General features: G+C 43.9%; 1 protein-coding gene across 4 annotated transcripts in view; it reads right to left on the minus strand.

Moving 5' to 3' along the window:
• LOC115474306 (venom serine protease inhibitor-like) overlaps positions 1 to 20531 on the minus strand; it is a 187787-nt gene that overhangs the window by 143716 nt on the left and 23540 nt on the right. The window contains exon 1 of one of the 4 annotated variants that reach the window (XM_030209730.1): positions 8848 to 8890. The exons of 1 other annotated variant lie outside the window; for it this stretch is intronic. In XM_030209730.1, the coding sequence (XP_030065590.1) occupies positions 8848 to 8875 (28 nt within the window). In that variant the 5' untranslated portion in view covers positions 8876 to 8890. Of the gene's footprint in view, positions 1 to 6904; positions 7002 to 8847; positions 8924 to 20531 lie in introns of those variants that run through there. 2 more of the 4 variants (XM_030209729.1, XM_030209732.1) reach the window with 2 other exon arrangements.

Here is a 20531-nt window from a genome sequence, read left to right on the forward strand (position 1 = left end):
GGTTATCCTCCTTCCACCAGGTCTCAGAGATGCCTATTATATCTCATTTTACATTTAGTGCAATATATTCTAACTCTCCCATCTTATTTCTTAGGCTCCTGGCATTCGCATATAGACATTTCAAACTATGTTTGTTGTTCCTATTTACATCATACTCAGTAGTTGACAGTGTTAATTTGCAATCTTTTGTCTGATTTTTATTTAAGGACACCTGATTTACTATGGTCTCTTTTGTAACCTCACTATCAGGATACCCTATCTTCCCTGTTTTGGTGATATCTTTGAAAGCTACTTTATCCCGAACCATGCGCGTTTGAGTCGCCTTTCCCCCCGTTTCTAGTTTAAAAGCTGCTCTATCTTCTTTTTAAATGCCGATGCCAGCAGCCTGGTCCCACCCTGGTTAAGGTGGAGCCCATCCTTTTGGAATGTTGCCCAGTTCCTAACAAATCTACAACCCTCCTCCCTGCACCATTGTCTCATCCATGCATTGAGACTCTGGAGTTCTGCCTGTCTCTTGGGCCCTGTGCGTGGAATGGGTAGCATTTCAGAAAATGCTGCCCTAGAGGTTCTGGATTTGAGCTTTCTATCTAAGAGTCTAAATTTGGCTTCCAGAACCTCTCTCCCACATTTTCCTATGTCATTGGTACCCACATGTACCAAGACAGCCGACTCCTCCCCAGCACTATCTAAAATCCTATCTAGGTGACGCGTGATGTCCGCCACCTTCGCACCAGGCAGGCAAATCACCAGGTGCTCCTCACAGTGTGGCCGTGTGGCCTACTGGATAAGGTGTCTGACCTTGGATAAGAAGATTAAGGGTTCAAGTCCCTTCATGGTCAGTCAATTCTGTTTTGCAGATGCCTTTCAGTTAAAACTCAATGCAGAAAAAAACCAATGCCTAATACTTACCTCCCAACACAACACGAGCAAATTTACCACCATCAACACCCCAAAACTAAATCTACCAATTTCGGAAACCCTGAAAATTCTTGGAGTCACCATTGACCGGCACCTAACACTTGAGAATCACGCAAAAATCACAACCAAAAAGATGTTCCACTCAATGTGGAAATTAAAAAGAGTAAAACCATTCTTCCCAAGAACCGTTTTCTGGAATCTGGTACAATCATTAGTACTCAGTCACCTAGACTATTGCAACTCACTCTCCGCTGGCTGCAAAGAGCAAATACTCAAAAAACTCCAGACAGCCCAGAACACAGCAGCCAGACTCATATTTAGAAAACCAAAATACGAAAGTGCAAAGCCCCTACGAGAGAAGCTACACTGGTTACCACTCAAAGAACGCATCACGTTCAAAGTATGTACCCTAGTACATAAAATCATCCACGGCGAGGCCCCAGCATACATGTCAGACCTGATAGACCTACATAAGTACATAAGTAATGCCACACTGGGAAAAGACCAAGGGTCCATCGAGCCCAGCATCCTGTCCACTACAGCGGCCAATCCAGGTCAAGGGCACCTGGCGAGCGTCCCAAACGAACAAACATTCTATACATGTTATTCCTGGAATTGTGGATTTTTCCCATGTCCATTTAGTAGCGGTTTATGGACTTGTCCTTTAGGAAACCGTCCAACCCCTTTTTAAACTCTGCTAAGCTAACCGCATTCACCACTTTCTCCGGCAACGAATTCCAGAGTTTAATTATACGTTGGGTGAAGAAAAATTTTCTCCGATTTGTTTTAAATTTACTACACTGTAGTTTCATCGCATGCCCCCTAGTCCTAGTATTTTTGGAAAGCGTGAACAGACGCTTCACATCCACCTGTTCCATTCCACTCATTATTTTATATACCTCTATCATGTCTCCCCTCAGCCGTCTCTTCTCCAAGCTGAATAGCCCTAGCCTCCTTAATCTTTCTTCATAGGGAAGTCGTCCCATCCCTGCTATCATTTTAGTCGCCCTTCTCTGCACCTTTTCTACTATATCTTTCTTGAGATGCGGCGACCAGAATTGAACACAATACTCAAGGTGCGGTCGCACCATGGAGCGATACAACGGCATTATAACATCCTCACACCTGTTTTCCATACCTTTCCTAATAATACCCAACATTCTATTTGCTTTCCTAGCTGCAGCAGCACACTGAGCAGAAGGTTTCAGTGTATTATCGACGACGACACCCAGATCCCTTTCTTGGTCCGTAACTCCTAACGTGGAACCTTGCATGACGTAGCTATAATTCGGGTTCTTTTTTCCCACATGCATCACCTTGCACTTGCTCACATTAAACGTCATCTGCCATTTAGCCGCCCAGTCTCCCAGTCTCGTAAGGTCCTCTTGTAATTTTTCACAATCCTGTCGCGATTTAACAACTTTGAATAACTTTGTGTCATCAGCAAATTTAATTACCTCACTAGTTACTCCCATCTCTAAATCATTTATAAATATATTAAAAAGCAGCGGTCCTAGCACAGACCCCTGAAGAACCCCACTAACTACCCTTCTCCATTGTGAATACTGCCCATTTAACCCCACTCTCTGTTTCCTATCCTTGAACCAGTTTTTAATCCACAATAGGACATTTCCTCCTATCCCATGACAGGGGCGTAGCTACGGGTGGGCCTGGGTGGGCCCAGGCCCACCCAATTTCAGCTCAGGCCCGCCCACCCAGCTGATCTCTCCAGACTCGCAGGTTCGAACTGGCGAGCGGCGGCACTAAAGCATAAAGCAGCCAAGCTCTTCGATGCCGTCCTTCGCTTCCAGGCTACCTAGTAACATCGAGTCACGCGATTCGCGTAAGGCTGCATTCTTCTTCTGCCGCTTCTGACGCAACTTCCGGGCGGGACGAGTTCACATCACGACGCGTTGAGGAAGGCCATGGTGGGGTTGAATCCCTGAAGGAAGCGGTTTAGTTAGTGCTGGGACAGGGATGGCGATGTAATCAAATTAGAGGGACCGCTGGGAGGGAGAGGGACACACGCTGCATTGGTGGGGGGTGGGGGGGGGAGAGACTAGCTAGACTGGAGGAGAGAAGGAGAAGTAAGAGGGAGAGACTGAGAGTGACTGTACTGGAGGAAAGGAAGAGAGAGGGATTTGGGGGTCGGGGAGAGAGAGAGAGACAGTCTGAGATTGACTGGAGGAGAAGAAGAGGGGGAAAACACTGGAGGGGAGAGCTGGAGGGGAGGGAGAGAAAGTGGAAAAGTGCAGGGGAGAGCCAGGGACATGGAAGAGAGCAGGGGAGAGCCAGGGTCATGGAAAAGAGCAGGGAAGAGCTAGAGAGAGATGGGGAGAGAAAGAGGGGCGATGGAAAAGAGCAGGGGAGAGCCAGGGACGTGGAAAAGAGCAGGGGAGAGCCAGAGAGAAGATGCTGGATGGAAGAGGGGTACAGAGAGAGAGATGAGTGAAAAGATGGGGAGAGAAAGAGGGGTCATGGGCAGGAGAGAGAGAGAAACTGCTGGGGAGAAACTGGGGGACCCTAGCTGTCAGACGGAGAAATGCAGAATAAAAGGAGGGAGAAAGAGGGAAAATGCTGGAAGGAAGGGGCAGAAAGAGGGAAGACACTGGACGGAAGGGTAGGGAGGGAAAGAGGAAAGACACTGGAAGGATGGGGAGAGAGGACATGCTGAATGGAAAAGGATTGAGAGAGAGAGAACTGTTTAGAAGGAAGGGGAGTTAGAGGGAGACAATGGACGGAAGGATTGGGAGAGGGTAATGGGTAGAAGGATGGCGAGAGAAAGAAGGATGACACTGGATGGAAGGGTAGAAGAGAAAGAGGGAAGGTGCTGGACATGGATGGAGGGGAGGGAAGAGAAGAAATCTGGACATGGAGTGGACGGCAGGGAAGAGAGGAGAAATGTTGGACAAGGATGGAGGAAAGGAAAGACAAAGGAAGGAGATGCACACGGATGGAGTGGAAGGGAGAGAGGAGGAATGCTTGACATGGATGGAGGGGGGGGGAAGACAGAGGAAGTACATGCACATGGATGGAGGGGAGGGGAGAAATGCTGGATATGGATGGATAGATGGATGGAGGGCAGGGGAGTTGCTGGACATAGATGGAGGGAAGGGCAGTGGAGAGAGGATGGTTGCTGGACATGGGTGGATGGAGGGGAGGGCAGGGAGAGAATTGTTGGACATGGATGGAGGGGAAGGAAGACAGAGGAAGGAGATGCACATGGATGGAGGGGAAGGGAGAGAGAAGAAATGCTGACATGGATGGAGGGGAGGGAAGATAGAGGAAGGAGGTGATATGAGGGAAAAGAAAGGAGAAAAACTGCACATGGATGGAGAAAGTAGGCAGAAGCTGGATCCACTGGACAGTCAAGTCTGCGGAGGACCCAGCTTTTACTTGGATGTAGAGCAAGAAATGAAGAAGAAAGGAGGAAAGTAAAGAAATAAATGGAAAGGAAGCCCTGGAAACGGAGTTAAGAGGACAGATAGCAGCAGAATCAGATACTGGGCCAGCATGATGAGAAAAACAAAGTCACCAGACAACAAAGGTAGAAAAAATCATTTTATTTTCATTATAGTGTTTGGAATATGTTCACTTTGAGAATCAGGTGCTCAACATTAAAAGTTTATATTTATTTATTTACTTGTTTATGGCATATTATCCCACATTAAACATGAATTAGATTGGAACCTGGGATCATTTAATTTTATTTTTCCTGGAGAGAGTAATGCATTGCCTCCCCCCTCCCAGGCTCTCTCCCCGGCTACAGCCAGTTCTGCAATTTTGAGGGGAGGTGGACGGGGGGGGGGGGGGGGGGGCGCAGAGGTGGACCGGGGAGAGAGCCTGTTGTTAAACATTTACCAGCAAACCACTGTCTAGTGCCCACCCATCCAACCTGTTGGCCCACCCAAAAATTGACTTCTGGCTACGCCACTGTCCCATGACCCTCCAATTTCCTCTGCAGCCTTTCATGAGGTACCTTGTCAAACGCCTTTTGGAAATCCAGATACACAATATCAACCGGTTCCCCTTTGTCCACATGTTTGTTTACTCCTTCAAAGAATGCTAAAAGATCATCTCGCACATTCTTAATCTTCATTTCCCCAATTGCAAAGACCTAAAATATAAACTAATGCACGCATCAACCTTTTCCTATATGAGCACGCATAAAAGCGACCTATGAACTGACCAACTTCCGCATACTGCTGAAGACCCATCTCTTCGACAAGATATACCACAAAGACCAAAACATGTGAAATCCCCACATATATCTAGTAATGTTAAGAATGCCTTATATCATTGTCATTTCACTACCATGTATTCCATTACCATGCAACCAAAATACTTCTGTAACACTAAATGTCAATTCTCCTCTCATTTCCATTATCCATGATATATTGTAAGCCACATTGAGCCTGCAAAGAGGTGGGATAATGTGGGATACAAATGCAACAAATAAATAAATAAATAAAAAGCTTTGTGAGCCTTGTAAGGCGGGCAAGATCTGACCACAGACCTCTGCCAGTCCTTGCGCTGAGGACGTCTTTACAGTTTTGTTTTGATTATTGGATTTGGACGACTTTCTTTCACAAGGATGTCCATGCGCCTTTTGTGTCGCTTTTTGGACATCCTTCTCTTTTGAAAATGAGCCCAGTAGTAAATCATCCCCTATTCCCTGACCAGCTCCCAAAATTCAGCCCCCATGGAGTCTTTCTATAGGCTGTGTGTATGTGTTGGAGTTCTTTTCTGTTTCCATGTAGACTGTTCAGCACTTTGATTTAGTTTGAAAGGCAGTTAAGCAAGTGCCTAATAAACTAAACTTTAACTCACGCTCTGCTAGCATTATCAGGACCTGACTCTCTGAAATCCATTCTTCCAGAGATCCCCAAAGAATCAGACAGTTTTACCACGTCCACCAATTAAAACAGCTCTGGTTGCACCTTTCTTTCCCTGCAGTCAATATTTTGAGAAAAAGGCCAGTTTATAACCCTGTCCGACCCATTCCATCCCATCTCTTGGCAGTCTGATTAAAATGTATCACCTTTGAATGCCGTTGTATCAATTTAGTTTGGACCAAAGTATGGCAAATTATTTCATCCATATTTAACTTTACTGAAATTATGACTCCTAAAAAGATTATCTTTGGTTCATTGATATTAGATCATTCTGTAGATGTTTACAAATCTAAACTTTTTGACACATTGATAGCAATTACCCTTAAATATGTACTATCCAATTGGAAGGATAATTCACAACTTAAAATACATTTTTGGTGGAATAATGTCTTACAAATTCATAGCTATTGTACAGCCAATACTGGTAATTTTCAGATAACTAATCATAAAATTTGGTTAGCTTTACAACAATTTATGGAGTCTAAATAGCCACCTGAGCATAATATCTAATCCCCCCTTTTTCCCTCTCTCCTCGTTTTTAAAAAATTACTATTCATATTCATTTAACTTCCATTAAAGTGTATATCAGCTTCATTTATCTGTATACTTGTTGTGTATTCACTCAATTCAAGTTTTTGAACTGCTACATTATTCAATTTTTATCCAGTTACATGTCTTATTGTTCTATATTATTGATATATTTATAAGTACTGCCTGTTATCATATAGCTTCTCTTATGGAATGGAAGTTATAAAACATTGTTATTTTGTATTGAATTTGGAGGCTTGTTACCCTTAAAAATCTAATAAAATTTACTTAAATCTCAAAATATATATATATTTCCTCCTTGAAGGAGATCTGGAAGATTACCAGCAGCAGAGCAGGAAGTTTCACATTTTCACTCATAGGGAAAGGTTTCATTTTAGTGCAAGAAAAGGGCAAAAGCCAGCAAGTCAGTCTGTTTACACCTATTTAAAATAGGCAGCCTTAGCCCAACATTTCAAAGAGTGCAATTTACAGTAGAGGAAAAACTGCCACTGGAAAAGAAAATCATGCAAGCAGATGTACTGGAAGATTTGTGGAACTTTTACCTGATCCTTAAGCAGCTGCAGAAAGCAAAGGCAAGTGTCCTTCCTTCAGTCTCTGATGCTATCTTCTTCCCAAGCTAAGTCACATCTGAAGAGCTCCCCAAAGTTCTCAGGATTTATAGCTAGGAGCTCAGAGGGTGTGGATGGTGAGTAACCAATAAAATTAGAGTTTAATTTCATTTCTGGAAACAGTGACTTTGAAGGAACTCTTCTCAAGCAGGATTCTACCACGGGATTCGGCGGGTGTCAAAATCAGAATTACCATAGGGCAAACATGCTACCCCGGTGGTAGTGCCAATTTGGTGAGCGCAACCCACTCGTTAACACTCCTGCGCCTTTGTAAAAGGGCCCCTAAGTGCTGAATATCAGCTCTTAGCCGTGTAAGTACCGAGTCCACCCAAGGACCGCCCAAAAAATAGTCGACTACAGCTGTAGCTTTTTGTGCTCATATTCAGTAGCACTAACCACTTAAGTAAAGAAAATTGCAATAATATGGTTTTAAAATCAGAGCAAAGGCCATCTTCAAATCTTCTGGGAAGAAGGGTTTCACAAAGCAAAAAAAAAAAACAACAACAACAACAAAATAAGAAGATTTAATAGCTCTGAATTTAAAGTCAGTAAAGAGTTAAATTTAAAGCTAAGGATTGTTCGGTAGTGAAAAAGGGGAATGGGTGTTATTAATACAAGATTAAAGACACAGCGGAGGACAGTCTGAAATCCTCATCACTTTTGATTTGGTAGGGTTGATTTTAATAATATTCAGGAATATGCTGAAGTTAGATCAGGACTGGCTTGGCCTGTGTAGTAAACAAATTGAATATCTTCGACAAATATGTAGCCACTAAGGCCCAGAATCTGTATGATAGTAGCAAGTATCTGCATAGAAAAAATTATGTTCAAGAATTGTTCCTTGTGGAATTTCAAAGGCAAGATGACAGGATGAAAAGCAGGAAGGAAGTTTAACTCAGTATATGTGATCATGGACCTAAGAAAAGAACCAAGTTAGAACTAGGAATGTGCAGACAAAAAAAAAAAAAAGACTTCTTTGGTTTCCTGTGTCATTTGCAGTATTTTTTTTACATTTTGTTTTGTCTTTCTACATTTTTGTTTCAAGGCAACTTTGTTAATTAAGATGCAGCCTGTGGCTGTTGACCCAAACAAACAACAAAATAGACCGCAGCCATAGGAGCCAACTTTTCAAAATGATTGGGGTGCTTAACTAGGCCCAAATTACCAAGTCCATATAAAGGAAATTAAAGCATGGTGGGTTGTGAACACAACTAGCCAGACTGTCTTTCAATGACGAGCACAGCAGGTGGTATGCACACAGGGAGGACTTGTGGGTAAAAGAAATGCCAGAGGTAGCACAAGTCCCACCAGTCTTTCTTCTTCCCCAACCCCAACTCATCGCCACAATTTACCACCTTACGCCAAGCCCATCTACACAACACTCACTCTATGCTTTGCAGTCCACCCTGTCCATCTCTCCAACCCATATTCTCTTCCTTCTAGTCAGTCCTCAATAGTCCCTCTTCCCTACTTAATCTGTCCATACCATACACTTTCTCTTCTCTCAAACTATTCTTACTTCTTTCTCAGACCCTCCCTGCCTTAATGTCATCTTTCTCCTTTCATCTTATTCTGTTTTTCCCTTACTTCTTTCTCCTACTCTATAGTTTGAGTTTATTTTGGGATAGGGTGCTTAATAACCCCTCAAACCTACTCTACTCCCCCATTCAATACTTCTGTGCTCCCTATTTCCTCCAGACTTGACCTGCCTTGCCCCCTTCTAATTCCTCCTCCCATTAGGTTCCCTCTCATTCCACCTTGGCCAGTACTCCTCCCCTGCAGACTAGGCTCGCCCATCCCTCATACCTCCTAAGCAGATCCATCTCACATTTCACATTTTTTATGCCCACCTTTCCCAGAAAGGATCATATTCCTACCTTCCTTTCCCAGATCCCCAGACACCATTCACATCTGGAACTCACAGACTGAAATACATAGCAGTTTCAAATCTAGAAACGCCCTATGAGCTGCTCCACCAACTGCATGCACAAACCTTGGAAGCTCAGCAATCAGTTGCTCAACAGCCCCCTGGGCCATATTTGCATGTGGTTCTTTCTGCCTCAGACTGAAAACCCCAAAGATCACATGCTGCTCAGGAAATTTTAGTGAACCCAAAGGCATTCATTCATATTAACCCACTGTGTTTGGTTTGAGGAGCTGAGTTAGTACTGACTCTAGTGCCTTCTGCAAAAATGGAAATTGACTCCTCATTTGGTAGTAACAGCTTTGGTAGTAACAGCTGACGTATATAGGGGGGCGTGACCTGTTTGGATACTTTAGGAATGCCAGCATGGGTCGGAAAGTGAGCGTCGTCATTTCCTGACCACGTAGATTTGGGAAACAGCCCGCTGGGTAAGCTGCCAAAGGAGATATTATTATCATAGGATATAAATGTTGGTTAAATGAGTTTATATGAAGTTGCAGTAAAGTTTGCTGCGGTTATTGTATATAGGAATGTTATGTGTGTCCTTTCAGGTTGTCGATTGTGGTTCTCCTGAGGAAGCCAAGATTGAAATGCGGTCTTGCATTGAGAACCGAGAACGAGAGTTTGCTTTGATTGAGGACGCGCTGAAGGTGCCCTCAGCAGCCGGACCCTCTAATCACTGACGCTTACATCACACAGTGTATTATATTTTGAAGCTTAAATTATGAAGCTCCTCAACAGCACGGAGTGATGCCAGCATTTGGTTTTTGACTGAATAAGTTCTTAATTGACATAGTACCATACCGGATATAAGGTTATGGTCATTATGCTGAACATTTAAAAGGACAGTCATTAGAGCTTTTTAGCTCCGCATTCTAGAATATGAAGTAGAGAAGAAAGTGATTATGAAATGTATTTATCTGTGGGTATTTAACAACAGCTGGGATACGGAGTATGCATGTGTGTGAGTGATTGGAATTGGTTTGGGGGATCTTTAGGAGTACTGAGGGTACTTTGGGGTTGTATGTTTTGTATTGTTTATGTTTATATATTAAAGAAATTGAAAATTTAAGTAAAGTTGTATTGATTGAACAACAGGGAGTACGTTAGGGCTTGAGTAACAGCTTTGGCACAATGCCCTTTCTGTTAACAGTGGTGACTCCAGCACAACATCCTTCTAACTCTCTCCTTTAACTAAACATCCCCCTTCTTTCTTCTCCATTCTTTTCCCAGCACCATTGTTTCCCCACTTCCCTCTTTCCTTGGCCCACATAATGTGGAAGAATATCATTCATGGTGCCCTGCAGAGCCACACAGGTCACCCCCCCCCCCCCCAAAGCTAGCCTGATCTGAATCAGAAGTTGAGCAATAGAGTTGTGCTATGGGTCAGAATGGAAAGCCAGGGCTTAGTAGCTGAGCCAAGAGGGAAACCAAAACCAAGAAACACATTTAGGGCCAAATGCTCAAAACTCTGGTACTAGAGGCAAGAGAGCACTTACCATTATGAAAGAACAGCGCTGAAAACTCGCCCCCCAATGCCCAAAGAAAATGGGTTGCAAATTTTATGCACCCTACTAAAGCGAAAGGAAGGGGGAGGTGCATGAGTGACGCATGTGCACAAGAGCTGCGCTTATCACAAAACTCCTATGGCATGCACCAGACAAAACAGAAAGTGCAAGAGTACATTGTCCCCGGTGCCTGCAGTGATTCATTATTGCTGCCTGCACCAGCCCTGCAGGCTTCCATCAGCCGTGTCCTGCCCTCCCTTTTATCATTTCCTGTCTGGCGGGACCTGGCCGATGGAAGTCTACGGAGTCAGCACAGGCAGCAATAATTGAATCACTGCAGGCACCACGGATGCCTGTAAGGTACACCAGGAAGGGACGGGGTTCAGAGACAGGCGGTCAGATGCCTGGACACTGCGGAGGAGAGAGATATTGATGTGGGGTAGGTGAACAAATCTATAATTTTTTTTAATATCTCAGGGAGGAGGGGGGTTTAGCTATGGAGTGCCGTGCCATGCCATGCCGTGGAAAGGCGCATTTAAGTTAGCTCTGAGCCCATCCAAAATACTGTGTCTGGTTACGCCCCTGCCCATAATTCACAGGGACTGGGACATGTGCTCAAGAAGTTCCTATCACAGAGTACTACAGAATGACAGATTTGTACTCCTATCCTATTTAAAGACACAGGGACTGAACATGGCTATAAGCATTGTCCAATATAGCCATATAAATGCAGAGATGCCAAGAGTGGCCCATTCCAATGTGGAAGATTTACTACCGCAATGATGGAGATTGAAGGCCAAATGAGTGAGATATTTCTCGCGAGCCCCAGCCATGTCTAAAACTAGTTCTGACAGATGCACTTCGAAAAACTGACATATTCCAAACAATAAATAGAAATAAAAATGTCTACCTTTGTTGTCAGAGATGCCAAGGGTGGCCCATCCAGAAGAGTGACATGTACCTCACCAATAAGTGAAATTGAAGGTCAGTGAGTGAAGTTTTCTCACAGTGCATTCAATCTATACATTTGAAATGGTGGTGAAGGACCTGAAGTCCAAGGAAGGGCTGCTGGCTAATGCCTTCATGTGTCTTCATGGATGACATGTTACATATTTTACCAACAAAAGACAGGAAAATGGGAAATCAGCACAAAAGCTCAAAAAGCAAAAAAAATCTCCCAATATAGTGCAAAGAAAGAGTCCAACTGTATTTACTACTTTTCCACACTCTTATAGATAGAAAAAATATATATTTTTTACACATTTTCTTCCAAATCTTTTAATCATTTAACAGTTCAGCATCAGTTTTTAAAGCGCCTATAATATAATATAGATGTATTCAAATGACGCCAACAGAAATTGCAGCGCCCAGCCTAGATGTGAGTTTATCTTTGCCATACACACAGCAACTGCAAACTTGGTTGTCTGTACTGTTTAAGTTTAAGCATAGGTGCCTGCGCATGCCCAACATGTGCCAAAATGGACTTACTGCCCGACTACTGCATGGGTCTTGCGGTAACATAGTAACATAGTAGATGATGGCAGAAAAAGACCTGCACGGTCCATCCAGTCTGCCCAACAAGATAACTCATATTTGCTGCTTTTTGTGTATACCCTACTTTGATTTGTACCTGTGCTCTTCAGGGCACAGACAGTATAAGTCTGCCCAGCACTATCCCCGCCTCCCAACCACCAGCCCCTCCTCCCAACCACCGGCTCTGGCACAGACCGTACAAGTCTGTCCAGCACTATCCCCGCCTCCCAACCACCAGTCCCACTTCCCACCACCGGCTCTGGCACAGACCGTATAAGTCTGCCCAGCACTATCCCCGCCTCCCAACCACCAGCCCCGCCTCCCGATCTTGACTAAGCTCCTGAGGATCCATTCCTTGCGGTAATTTCATTTTTGGCGCACTTCCTCTATGCATGTCTGAAAAATAATTTTTACTTTCGGACGCGCATAGCAGACACACTCCATCTGACTCATGTAGGTCCTTAATGCCCACATTCTTTACTGCCAGGTCTATGGCTGGCGGTAAGGTCAGAGACCCAAAATGGACGCGTGGCAATTTTGATTTTGCTGCACATCCATTTTCCGGGGGGGGGGGGGGGGGAGAGGCCTTTTTTACAGGTGCACTGAAAAATGATTCTCTGCACGCCCAAAACCTGCGCCTACACTACCGCAAGCCACTTTTCAGCGTGCCTTTGTAAAAGGACCCCTTACTTTATTGTATGAAGAGCAATTTATCATCTATTTTCTAGTTCAAAAATGGAATTAAATATCTGGGTCTAACATTTAAATCCACCTTAACAAAGACATTACAAGAAAATATGAATAGGGTTCTTTCTTTTACAGAATCTTTGCCTTAGATGGAATCCCTTATTTCTATCATGGTGGGGTAAACTGGAAACAGTAAAAATGATGATTGCTAAACAAATATTTTACTTATTAAGCAGTGGCATAGTCAGAAGGCAATTTTTGGGTGGGCCAACAGGTTGGATGGGTGGGCACTAGAGTTGCCAACTTTTTGAAAGAGAAAAAAAAACAGTCACCTGATGCACCCATGCTCTGTCCCTACCCCACCAAGTGCTCCACCTCTACCTCACTCCCAATTACTTCAATGAGGGTAGCGGTGCAGGCTTCAGTGGCCAATTGAGAGCTAAGGGAAGTACAGGAGACTGTACTCTTCTTTAGCCCCCACTGATCCACAGTCCTCCAACACACATATGGTATTGAAGCCAAATACATTCCGCACCCAGAGAACCTCCTGGCCTTCCACCAACAATAGATGCAGAGCAGAGCAAGACATTTCCCCATAAAACTCAATTGGCCACTGAAGAAAGTTTGGTAATATCAATAATAGACATATTGTAAAATAATTAAAAAAAATCTATAAACAAAAATCACTTTGACTCTAGAGCAAATCTACCATGCCAGCACTAACTTCCTAAACAAGGATCCTACCTATGAATAAGTAGAGCCCTAAATATTACAGTGGGCCCCTAAAATATTGATACATCTATCGAGAAAACGGAACAAGCCAAATTACTATAGAATGCTACACAGAAACTTCATGGTGACAGAATACCTCAGGGTCACACACACAGAACACAATTGCCAAATATAGAATAAGTGACCACAAACTATAAATAAAAATTAAACTGAAACCCCAGGACCTTGCATGTAGTACAACACTAGAGAAACAAGAAAGAAAGGCATTTCCCCCTGTGCAAAATATAAACGATAGCACATGCCAGGGATGGTGTTGGGGGGGGGGGGGTGGGGGTTGCAACTAGGGCAACTGTTCTTGGCTGTCTGACCTGAGAGAGCCCCAATGCCTACCAGAAGCCTGGTAATGGGCTTTGGGGTCCTCTCACAGATTTCTACCATGAGCCCCAGCCATGTCTAACACCAGCTCTGGCAAGATGTACATGCCAAATCTGACATATTCTAATCACAAAATAGAAAATAAAAATATTGCACCTTTTTGTTGTCTGGTCATTTTATTTTTCAAATCATATTGGTCCCAGTCTCTGGTTTCTGCTTCCCTCAGTCTTTCCTGTCCATTTGACATTTCTTCTCTCTCCATGTCCACCATCAAGCTCCCATCTCTGTGTCCCTATATTTCCTTGTTCAGCATCTCCCCTGTGTTCACATCCCCGCATCCATCATCATTCCTTTGTGTACCCATGCCCAGCATCTCCCTTTTGTGTTCTTATTCTCCCCCTTGTCTGGCATCTCCCCTCTGTGTCCATTTTGTCTGTATTCCCATATCTCCCTCCCCCCCCCCCCCCGTGTCCATTTTATCTCAATTCCCATATCCCCCCCCCCCCCACCGTGTTAGCCATTGCCCCTCTATGCCATTATGCCATCTCAATACAGCATCTCACCTGTGTCCCTGTCTCTACGCAGTGCCCATCATCTCCTTTCTGTTTCTCTATATCTCCCTATGTCCCCTTTCTTCCTCCCCCACACCAATGTGTCACTCTCCTCTCTGACCCCACCCTAACAAGCTCCTCTCCTTCTCTCTTCCTTTCCCCTTATACAGCTGGTTCATTCTCCCACAGTGGGTTCAGCATTTTACCCCCTCTTCTTTTATCTCCTTGGTCCAGCATCCCTCTCCTTTCCCTCTAACCCATCCCCCTCCCATAGGTCCAGTACTTCTTTCCCTTTGCTCTAGCCCCCTTTGCATGCCCAGCACCTTTCACCCTTCCCGCCTGCCCCCCCCCCCACATATCCAGCACCTCTCTCCCTTCCCTCCCACTCTCCACCTATCCAGCACCTCTATCCCTTCCCTCCCCTTACATATCCAGCAACTCTCTTCCTTTGCTTCAGCCCCCCTTGCATGTCCAGCACCTCTCTCCCTTCCCTTGCACTTCCACATCTCTATCCCTTCCTTCCAGCACCTCCTTACATGCCCAGCGCCTCTCTCCCTTTCTTCTAACCTCCAGCCTGAATGCATGCATATCCAGTGCCTCTTCCCATCCCTCCAACCCCCGCATGTTCAGCACCTCTCTCCTCTTCCACAGTTCAGGCGCTGCCACCTCTGCGTCTTCCTTACCCTCCTCCGATCCCCACCGTGGCACTTGCACTTAATGCTATCATCTCCACCCAGCAGGAACTTCACACATGCCTGCATGCTGCATTGGGGCCTTCTCTCTGTGCTGTGTCCTGCCCAGCCTGAATAAACAGGAAGTTGCATCAATGGGTGAGACATGGTAGGAGGAAGACCCTGACGCACTGTGTGGAGTTCCTGCCCAGCGGAATGATAGCATTAAAGTGCAAGCACCGCTGTGGCAGGGGAGGGTAAGAAAGATGTGAAGGGGTGAAACTGTGGGAGGGGAGAGAGGCACTGGACATGTGAGGGTTGGAGAGGAGGGAAGAGGTGCTGGACATACAGGAGGTTGGAGAGAAGGGAGAGAAGGCTGGGATGTTGATTTTTCATTGACTGGGGTGTAGTGCTTCTGAGTCGGCCTCAACAAATTTCCCAGAACATTCTTCATGAAAATAGATAAAATTCTCATGATTTTTATCTGGAATAACACCCCCCCTCCGTATAGCCCTTAAAAAATTAAAATCTCCTAGTTGCAGATTTTAAACTATATAATCAGGCTTTCCTACTAAGAGCAGTATCTTGGTGGTCTTTGGATATATTAGATGTTTCCGTACCCTGATGGTTATAAGTAGAACAACAATTGTCACATCCTATTCCACTAATGATTAGAACAGGTTCTACTTATAATTACCTGATATTGAATATAATATAGTACATGATAGCCTGTTGAGTATACATCTATTTGATAAATTTCAAAAACATCCTGTTTTAATGACAAACAAGGTCCCTATTCTAACATTAAAATCAATAAATCTCCCTTTTTTTTGAACACTTGGATAACTAAGGGCATTAGTGGAGGACAGTGGCGTAGCCAGACTGCCAATTTTGGGTGGGCCTGAACCCAAAGTGGGTGGGCACAAAATTTTCTCTCTACCCCCCTCCCCCAGCAAAATGTAGTCACACTCAGATACATTTGTCACACAGGGTAAAGTGCTGCTTTTCAGTGCATCAGATTTCAGACAATTTATTTAATAGCCTAATCCTTTTCAGTGAGCTTTCAGAGGCCAAAACCTCCTGCCTCAGGTCAGTATAATGCTGTTACGGTATCCTCTCCTGACCTAAGGAAGGAAGTATTGGTCTCTGAAACTTTATTAACACCATATTACTTTATCCTAAATTAAAAATACAATTATTTTCTTTACCTTTGTTGTATGGCCATTTACTTTTTCTCATTGTGTTGCTCCCAGTCTCTAGATTCTGCTTTCCTTCATTTTTGCTTAACTCTTCTGCCAGGGTTTCCTGGCCATTTGTCATTTTTCTCTCCTTTTTCTTTGCTTTCTTCAATATTTTTCTGCCTCTCTCTCTCTGTCCAGATTTAATTCATTCTTACTATCCATTCTTTAATTTCCTTCATCTACTTATGGCTTTTCATCTTTTTCTCACCCTTGTTCTCCCCATGCCCCTTCCTCTTATTCTCCAGTCTTTCACTACTCTCCTTTTCCATCTAGCAGCTCTCTTCTTTCTCTCCCCATCCTTCCATTGTCTCCCCTCTCTCTCCCCATCCTTCCAGTAGTCTCCCCTCTTTCTTTCTGCATCCTTCCATCCAGTGTCACCTCTTTCTCCCTACCCTTCCATCCAGCGTCTTCCCTCTTTCTCTCCCCATCCTTCCACCCATCTACCCTCTCTCCTGATCCTTCCATCTAATGTCTCTCTCTCCCTCCTTCTAACCAGTGTCTATCTCTCTACCCTTTTCTGTTCAGTGTCCCTTCTCTCTTCACATCCTTCCAGTCTCGCCCCTTTCTCTCTGCATCCTTTCATCCATCTCCCCTCTTTCTCTCCCCATCCTTCCATCCAGTGTCTCTCTTCCTATCCATCCGTTTTCCCTCTTTCTCTGCCATCCTTCCATCCGTTTTCCCTCTTTCTCTGCCATCCTTCCGTCTGTTTCCCCTCTTTCTCTCCCCATCCTTCCGTTTTCCCTCTTTCTCTGCCATCCTTCCATCTGTATTCCCTCTTTCTCTCCCCATCCTTCCGTTTTCCCTCTTTCTCTGCCATCCTTCCATCTGTTTTCCCTCTTTCTCTCCCGATCCTTCCGTTTTTCCTCTGTCTCTCCCATCCTCCTATCTGTTTTCCCTCTTTCTCTCCCCATCCTTCTGTTTTCCCTTTCTCCCCAGTCCCCATCCTGCCATCCGTTTTCCCTCTTTCTCTCCCCATCCTTCTGTTTTCCCTCTTTCTCTGCCATCCTTCAGTCTGTTTTCCCTCTTTCTCTCCCGATCCTTCCGTTTTCCCTCTGTCTCTCCCATCCTCCTATCTGTTTTCCCTCTTTCTCTCCCCATCCTTCCGTTTTCCCTCTTTCTCTGCCATCCTCCTATCTGTTTTCCCTCTTTCTCTCCTCATCCTTCCGTTTTCCCTCTTTCTCTGCCATCCTCCTATCTGTTTTCTCTCTTTCTCTCCCCATCCTTCTGTTTTCCCTTTCTCCCCAGTCCCCATCCTGCCATCCGTTTTCCCTCTTTCTCTCCCCATCCTTCTGTTTTCCCTCTTTCTCTGCCATCCTTCAGTCTGTTTTCCCTCTTTCTCTCCCGATCCTTCCGTTTTCCCTCTTTCTCTGCCATCCTCCTATCTGTTTTCCCTCTTTCTCTCCCCATCCTTCTGTTTTCCCTCTTTCTCCCCAGTCCCCATCCTGCCATCCGTTTTCCCTCTTTCTCTCCCCATCCTTCCGTTTTCCCTCTTTCTCCCCAGTCCCCATCCTGCCATCCGTTTTCCCTCTTTCTCTCCCCATCCTTCCGTTTTCCTTCTTTCTCCCCAATCCCCATCCTGCCATCCGTTTTCCCTCTTTCTCCCCAGTCCCCATCCTGCCATCCGATTCAGGCCCACCCGATTCAGGCCCGCCAGCCCCAGCTACAAACAGAAGAAGCGCTCAGCTGATTGAGCTGAGCGCCGCCACCAACGCTACAGACGAGACAAAAATGTTTTAAAAAAAAAAGCGCGGCACCGCAAGCAGCCTCGAAGCATTGGCTGCTGGCTTTGCAGGCTCCTCCCGTCTCTTACGTCACTGCCCCTTGCTTCGCTCCAGGGGCAGTGACGTAAGAGATGGGAGGAGCCTGCAGAGCCAGCAGCCAATGCTTCGAGGCTGCCTACGGTGCCGCGCTTTTTTTTTTTTTTTACATTTTTTTCTCGTTGTTAACATTGGCGGCGGCGCTCAACTCAATCAGCTGAGCGCTTCTTCTTTTTGTAGCGCCGGCCCTGCTGCTCAACAGGAAAAGCAGCAGTGGCCGGCAATGGGAGCATTGGGAGTGGGCGGGCCAGAGCTGAAATTGGGTGGGCCTGGGCCCACCCAGGCCCACCCGTAGCTGCGCCCCTGGTGGAGGAGTGGCCTAGTGGTTAGGGTGGTGGACCTTATTCCTGAGGAACTGAGTTCAATTCCCACTTCAGGCACAGGCAGCTCCTTGTGACTCTGGGCAAGTCACTTAACCCTCCATTGCCACATATAAGCCACATTGATCCTGCCATGAGTAGGAAAAGCGCAGGGTACAAATGTAACAAAATTAAAAATTCTAAATCTAAATGATATTTCTGATTCAAATGGTATTTTACTTTTTAGTGAATTACAAGTATGCTTCTCTTTACCTAACACTCAATTTTTTGAATACCTTGAACTTAAGTCTGCACTGTCCACAGCTTTAGTAGGAAAAAACCCCATCATTTAATTCACCTCAAATATATAACATTGTATCTGAAGCCTTTGGTTTGGATAATTCAGCACCTCGCTATTACAATATCCTTCTATCTCATGTTGGATATAATAATATTACACTACTCCAGAATATATGGCAGACTGAATTATCTGTTTCTCTAACTGAAAAACAGTGGTCTTTATTTTGGACTAAAATAAATAAGCCCCTCGCCTCTGCTCCAATGTTATAATCTTTATTTTTTACAATGAATAGATCAATATGGTCCCCAGTTAGAAAACATAGAATTGATCATAAATTATCCAATTTATGTTGGTCTTGCAACTCGGATGTTGGTTCAACGGAACATATGTTATTTTCCTGTCCCAATCTAAGTAAGTACTGGAATCGTATACGGGATAGAATCTCATCTGTATTGAATATTAACTTTCCAATTTCTTACAAACATATTATTCTTTGCTCTATTGTATTGGAAAGTCTTTATCAGTGGAACAATGCAAACTATTTGATATTATCGATTGCCTTGAAAGACATATTACGAGAATGGAAGGATAACAGTAAACATTCCTTTACATTCTGGTGGAATTCCATATGTCTTACTTACAAATATGAGGCTAAAATAGCAGAAAAGGCTAATAGAGTTGGCCATTTTCTTAAAATTTGGGAACCAATATCTCTTCTCTGTGAAAATGTACAGTCTTTATAATTTCAATAATTCTACACTGTTGATGTATACGCTTGCACATTTTGTCAGTTAATAAGCTTTTATAGATACTGTTGGTATAGATTGGTTCATCTCTCATAAATATTCCACTAGTACTTCACATCAGCAGTTGTATTTTGGCAAGTTCAACATAACCAACCTTTCTTCCCAATGTACACGATTTTCCTCTTCTCTATTATTGCAAATGAGAATTGAATTTGATGGTATTATCTTTGATACAATATTGGAGCAATATTCATATTCAAGTATTTGAATGTTACATTTCATTTGTAATGGTGAAAAAGTTTTCAATAAAAAATATTCTGAACTGAAAATCGCAATTTGGATGTTTTTGAGAGAAAAGCATCCATCACCTTATGATATTGTTTGGACTTCTTTTTTTAGTTTTGAAAATGAGCCCCTACTCTTCCTTCAGTTTATTTTGTGGCCAGATTGTACATTGGAAATAATTATTGCTTTGTGATTATATTGTTCTGTGTATGCTGGCACTTTAATGAAACTAACAGTGAACAAAGTACAGTACAGTGAATGGACTAAATAGTTAGAAATTCAGTTGCAGTGAAATAAAATCTGGTTTGTTGTATTGCTCCCCCAGTACAGTGTGAATTATATTTCCCACATCACATTTCACACTTGGTTTCATACAAGAAGAATGTAGACAAATATATGGCAGTTTATTTAGGAGGACATTGAACAAGGTCGCAAACATTTCAGGAGCTGAGCTGGAAGCATATTTTGGTAGTACCTTTGGGAGAAGCCCCATTGTTTTCCATAGAAGATTTCATTTGCCTGTATTTTCTGTGGATTTTCTTCTGTTAAAGCACTTTCAACACATCAAACTGCAGACACATAAGGCCCTATTTTAAAATCACTCAGAGTAGAGAGATGTGGTAGTCGTGTTAGTCCACTTTTAAAAGTAATGAATAGAAATAGAATAAAATAAAACATGGACAAGAAAATAAGATGATACCTTTTTTATTGCAGTACTACTACTACTTAATACAATTTTTGATTAGTTTTCGAAGGTAGTCCTTCTTCATCAGATCAGAAATAAGCAAATGTTGATAGATGACAGTATATATAAGAGAAACATCAAAGCATTTCAGTGACAGTCTAACAGGATGAGGGTGGGTTAGGTGAGAGACAGGGAGGGCCTGGAAA

The sequence above is a fragment of the Microcaecilia unicolor genome, chromosome 7 (assembly GCF_901765095.1).
Source record: "Microcaecilia unicolor chromosome 7, aMicUni1.1, whole genome shotgun sequence".
Classification (NCBI taxonomy): Eukaryota; Metazoa; Chordata; class Amphibia; order Gymnophiona; family Siphonopidae; genus Microcaecilia; species Microcaecilia unicolor.